Genomic DNA, 6,347 nt, shown 5'->3' on the forward strand with positions numbered 1-6,347 from the left:
CCAAGGTAGATGTATGCCAGGCGCGTCGCAGCGTAACAGTGTTTCGTGAGATATCGCGAAGCCTGTTACGCGAGACGTGGTCTGGCGTACATCTACCTTGTAATTAGTCAATTATAAAATGAAAAGCATACCTGAGCAGCAAAGTGGAGGCCAACTGGCACACATTTGATGGTACCATCCAAAGGGTGGATAACTCCCCTGCCAAGTGTATACCCCAAATTCTGCCCAATTCAAACTAATTCAGACCAATTCAATTTAATTAGGTCACGGCTTAAAACGAATTCTTTTGAAAAATCGTGGTAATGCCACACCGACCTGTTTGCGACTACCACAGCAAACGGCACACCAAGAGACTACAGAGAGGGGACATGAAGCTGTAGGGCCCGGGGCTGCCGCCTTGCCGCACTGGAATACATCTAGCGGTCGCAATATTCGTCGCACAGGTCTCGTTTCGGTACCGAATCGTCCGGAAGGGATCAACGGATCGAATCGTACCGATATCAAAGTCGAAATGCTCACCAGATTTAAACAGCCATCGCTCTAGTCCCGGGGACCCCTCTGTAGCCATCCGCCGCCAGGGTTGGCCACCGCCCGCTAGAAGCGGCGCGCGGCGTTCCGGGCGCGCTCTTGTTCTTTTTTCCGCTCCGTGCTACGCCACGCCACCCCAGTTCTGCTCGCTCGCTAGGTGTTTCGCGCTCGGCTTTGTGTTTTCTTTGCTCAAACCTCTGAAACGTTCTGAATACTGAATAGTTGTTCACCAGGTGAGGATAAACGATGAAAATGTATTCCTTATGTCTAGACTAGTGATGTATGTGATCGCTAGAACATAAAACCCTAATTGTAAGTCATTTGTAGAGCCTGTTACTGTTTTTTTACAGTATCGTGAATTGTTCCAACATGAGTGCTGCGATGGGTGGTGATCAAACTGATGACACGGGCGACAATGGCGGGAAAAAGGAAAAAATCCCAAGAAAAAAGCATAAAATTCCGCACAGAAGACGATATACTCGTATCAAAAAAGCAAAACAACGCCCCAATAACCCCACTGTGAGTACTGTAACCTGTGCTTTTCATGTGTTGACAGAGTGCTTCTTCAACTAGATTAATTGGATTAATGCATTTGTTGTTTTTTGTTTGTGATTATAGATTGAGAATGCCGTCGAGGAAGATATTCATGAGGAACCTCTTGATTTGGATGTTGTCATAAGTGCTGAGGTAAATCATTAATAATATAAGTGTTGATATTTATTGGAATAAGATCACAATAAAACTATATTTGTGTTGTGTGCTGAAACAGGTTTGTTCATCTCCACTCTCAACAAGTGAGCATGATTATGCCAGGCCTGCCAGTGCCACTCCAACTGTGAGCCGCCCAGATTCCACTATGAGCCGGTCTTCTTCTAGCTTCAGTCGTCCTGGCAGTAGTTTGAGTGGCTGTGATAAAAATCTGTCCGTATCACTGCCTGATCTCTCAGAGGTATGTCAGTTATTACAAACACTTGCTCTTTTTTAAAGGGATAGACACTATGGTGGCAATGCTTTAAAACAAGTTGTATCTTTATTTCTAGGATAACTCAATGAGTGACAGTTTGTTGTTTAGCCCGATATCCAGTGATTCTTGCTACAGCCCAAGTCCACAGCCACCATCTACACCTCAGAAGGTTAACTCTTGTTCAAATTAAAAAATTGTAGTCTGGTTTGTTTCCATGAGTATTAATTTTTATTTGTTGTTTTTTTATACAGGAATCTGAGGCAATGTTTCACCCTCCACTTCCACCACCTGATATCCTTAGCCACCTCTTATTAGGAGTCAGAAACAAGCTGCTATTGATGCTGCCTAATTTCTTTACACCAGTTGTGGACAACAAAGGAATTCATGTTCTCATGATTGGACGTAGAGAGTCCAAAGCAGTACAGAGAGATGTATTTGTTTCATCAAGTGGTGTTGTGCGCATCGAGGTGCATGGAAAGCCTTATTCAAGTGTGTCAATCCTTCAAGATGTAATGCCTCCGAAGCCTCTCCTCACTGAGGAGGACACTGGTTACTTTTTAGATAGAATCTCTCAAATAGTGAACAAAGTACGTCTTTTAGAAATTTGTGCTGGTATGGACAGTGTTGAATTTAAGGATGCCTGGGATGTTACTTGCAATGGTGTTTCTGAAAGTGATGTGTTTAAAGAGTGCAGATACAGGGAGACCTATAGATCAAATAAATGTTCATTGCTGCTGCCTGCTAAATTTTGGAGATGCAAGGAATGCACCAAGCTTCAACCAATTTTAAAAAGAAGAATGGAATTTCTGCAGAAGGAAGAGGTTCATGAAAATACCAACACTCGGTACTTATCAGATCAACAGAAAGACAACAGATTGGCAAGCAAGCAGAAAACCATCAAAAAACAGAGCATAACCATAGGTAGGCTTCAGAAGAGGATGCAAGAATTAATTGCAAGAAAAGGTGTAAAAGTTGAGAAAGAGTTATCTGATGACCTCACTGAAATTTTGCAGTCTTCCAATCTAAGTATTTCTCATTCTTTGTTTCTTCAACAACAACTTAAAGCTGTTAATGCTAAGAAGAGTTGTGGCATGAGGTGGCACCCCACCATGATTAGACTTGCATTATCAATTTACCTTAAATCTCCAAGTGCTTACAGATCACTCACTGAGAGTGGGTTCATTAAACTTCCAACAGCACGCACCCTCTTTGATTATTCGCATGCCACCAAAATTAAGCAAGGAATCGACACAACTGTATTGGAAAATATTGCCAAGCAAGTTGCTGTAGAAGAGAAGTCACGTAAGCAGTACCACACATTAATGGCTGATGAAATGCACATCAGCAAAAATCTGGTAGTACAAAAATCAACTGGAGAAATCATAGGTTTCACTAACTTGGATGAGTTGGACAAGGAGGTGAAGATCCTTGATTCATACCTTGACAATCCAGACAAGGTTGTGGAGGAAGAAATGGCTTCAAAAATAATGGCATTTATGGTGAGAGGCATTTCCAGTAGGGTGAAAGATGTAATTGCCTCATATCCTGTTTCTAATCCATCAGCTAGACAGATGTACATTTGGACTTGGGATATAATAGGAGCCCTAGAAAAGAGTGGAGTGCGAGTGATTGCATTCACATGTGATGGAGCCCCTACAAACCGAGCATTTTTCAAGCTGCATAAACCAGTGACAGTATTGGACTCAAAAGTAATTTTTGACACTGTAAATAAGTTTGCCCCAAACAGAGTGCTGTACTTCTTCTCAGATGTGCCTCATCTTCTCAAGACAACTCGGAATGCATTATTCAACTCAAGACCTGGAAAGAAAGGTACCCGCTGCCTCAGGAAGAATGGCCAGACACTAGTGTGGGACACTATTATCAGACTGTATTTATCCAAAAAGGATGCAACTCTAAGGAAGTCGTACAAACTAAATGCGCAGTCTGTGTTTCCTGATTCATACAGCAAAATGAAAGTACACCTAGCTGCTTCAGTAATTAGTAAGACTGTTGCTAATGATATTTCTAGTCAACAGTGGCCAAATACTAGTAAATTAGTAGACTTTCTATTGAAAACAAACAATTGGTTTGATCTTTTGAATGGTGCATCAACTTCACATGGTGCAAGAAAAAATAATAGACGACTAGATCCCTACACCCAGTCAGACCTAGATGACTTCAAGAATAATTCACCAACTTCTCGATTCAAGGAACTTTTTGACTATTTGGACTACCTAAATGCATGGGAGGAAGAAATAACTCAGAAGAAGCTGCAAGGGGCAAACATGTCAATGATGAGTGAGCTTGGAGTACAACAACTCGAAGAAGTCAGTTTTCATGCTCTAGAAGAAAGCAAGAATGAAGAAAGTGAGTTTGATTCCAAATGTCTTCTTCCTCACCAGACTCTGCTTGGAATCGAAATGTCAACTAGGGCATTCGTGGGTGCAGTCTCTTTCCTTATTGGAGAGGGCATTTCCTTTGTAAATGCCCGTAGTTTCTGCCAGGACCCACTTGAACAAAATTTTGGTAAGCAGAGGCAAGGTGGAGGTGGCAGTTCTGCTCCAAATGTTCAGCAATATTATTTTAAACAAAGAAATATTAGTACTATTGGACAACTTGCTGCAGCTAAGAGGAATGCTGGTAACACTGAGATTGTGAATGAAGGTAACAATATTTCTTCTGAACCTCTCCCTAAAAGAAAATATGTAAGGGGCAAAAAATAGTGTATTCTTGCAACTACCTAAATCTTTAGTTAAGTACTAAAGTGTATCTTTGTACCTGTTGTGTTGTGTGCCTAATAATATCAACATTGCTTTGTACCATTATTATCCCTGTGTGTGTTCACAGTGAATCTCTGTATGTGTGTATTAATTTAATTGTTGTTTATGAATATATTTATGTAAGATTGTAATACTGCTGGGTACCTGATGTAGTGGTTATTTCTTGCTAGTTTGTTTTCACATTCTGAAATAGGAATAAATATCACTGAAAATGTTCATATTATTTTGTTATTATTTCTTTAAATTAACCATTGCAAACAATCAAAATATAGGCAGCAAACGTAAGGTGACACAGAACAGTCTGAACAAGCACTAAAATCATATCACATAGTAATTGGTAGGATCATTACCATAAGACCCTCTATCAGAATCACATATAAATCACAATTTCAATTAGATTAAATAATATTCAAAGCTGTAAACACACAAAGGAACTGGATAAATTATTCACAAACTTAGCACTAAATATCTGATGTGAGAAGCTTTGGCACTTATGACAAACATCTTAATGCAATAATTCTATTGACTTACTATAAAAATTAAACTTCAACACAAATGAAAAAAAAAGAGATTAAGAATAATGTTACAATATCTTATGTAGCTTTGGTAAAGTATCACGACTTAGAAGTAACAGTCTTGTCACTTGAAGATCTAGGTGCAACTTGGGAACGTAAAGGGAGTGATGCTTCACCCTTCTTTCGGATGGAATTTAACATTCGCTGAGCTTTGCCTACTGTAAAAGTTTGACAAAATGACTCAACAAGCCCTGACATTAAATTAAAAGACTCACTTTCTGGGATATAATCATTCACAGCATCATCCCACAGCAGAATCACACCAGACTGACTCACTTGATCAATAACATCTTGATAGTCTACCTTTCTTTTGGATGTTTGCTTCTCAAGTATCCCTACAACACCACAGAAAAAGTCATACACTAGACCACTGACATATAGTAATTTCCCTCTATTTTGAGCATCTGTCCACCCTTTCACATGTGCTGGAGGTCCTGGATTTGTATCACTTTCAAGCAGTCTTTCCTTAATAACCATCTGAACATTTCTCCAACCTTTGTCCTTAGGAAACCGTTTTGCCTTCTCATTAAGTGCATGCATCTTAGCACCAGCAATGTAGTACAAGGACTCAAGATAGTCATTATCTACTGCTTGCATTCCAGTCTCCAAAGTTAGAGGTGCTGGAACGGTACTTCTAACACACTGACTTACAAATACAATTATGTAGTAAACAAGGAAAAAAACATAGTCAGCTATAAAGAACTGAACCATTTCTTCATCAGCTGAAGCAACGCACACATCAAAAAGGGAACAGAGGTGTTGTCTTTCAGGAAGATCGGAGAGAAAATGTTCAGCATTTTTCTGGAGGATTGCAGTTAATGCTGAGGGTAGGAGGAATCTTGAACCTTGAAGGCCTTTGGTCAATGCACTGTGAATAATATTTAGAAATTGATTCCACTCATCTAAATCACCCAAATTGATATGACAGCCAATCAACTGTTGAATAAATTCCTTGTACTGCTGGCCTTTCACAAAGCAAGCTTCATTTGAGTTCAGCTTGTATAGTGCATTCCCAAAGTTGTCACACAGATGCTCCAATATTTTCTCCAGTTGGGGATACTTTGACGCTTGTTCTGGGGTAAAAAAAATGTGTGTCAATATTTTCACAAAAAAAAGGTAAAAAAAATTAAGTTCAATATTTGTAGGTAAGCTCACCGACAATAATGTGGCCTCTCTGGTGTTTCAAAAAGGATCTGTGGCACCTGTACTCCTTCCCACAAGTCTGACAAGTATCACACACAGGGTTAACAAAAGTCTTCTTTTTGGTTGACTTTGCAGCAGAACGTCGAGGTGTCGACGTCGTCGGGGCACGAGTAGATGGTGTCAAAAATATTGAGCTATTCATCCTGGCTGGAATCAGAGAATTATTAGTGAAACAAAGCACAAATAATTAAGTCACGATTGTACTAGGGTTATATGATATGGATCTATGACAGACGCTCGCAAAGCACCGCGCACTGCCAGTTCCCTATTATCTATCCTTATTTTTCTTTTCGATGT

The 6,347-nt window shown here is 39.9% G+C and overlaps 1 protein-coding gene across 1 annotated transcript; it reads left to right on the plus strand.

Annotated features, from left to right (window-relative positions):
• Positions 1 to 707: 707 nt before the first annotated feature.
• Positions 708 to 5,962, plus strand: LOC127750386 (uncharacterized). Its single transcript, XM_052271984.1, has 5 exons — positions 708 to 1,047; positions 1,147 to 1,215; positions 1,298 to 1,477; positions 1,569 to 1,661; positions 1,744 to 5,962. The coding sequence occupies exons 1-5, from the start codon at positions 898 to 900 to the stop codon at positions 4,213 to 4,215; spliced, it is 2,964 nt and encodes a 987-aa protein (XP_052127944.1). The 5' UTR covers positions 708 to 897; the 3' UTR covers positions 4,216 to 5,962.
• The last annotated feature ends 385 nt before the right edge of the window (positions 5,963 to 6,347 follow it).

This window comes from Frankliniella occidentalis, unplaced genomic scaffold, assembly GCF_000697945.3.
Source record: "Frankliniella occidentalis isolate FOCC.00 unplaced genomic scaffold, Focc_3.1 Scaffold182, whole genome shotgun sequence".
NCBI lineage: Eukaryota > Metazoa > Arthropoda > Insecta > Thysanoptera > Thripidae > Frankliniella > Frankliniella occidentalis.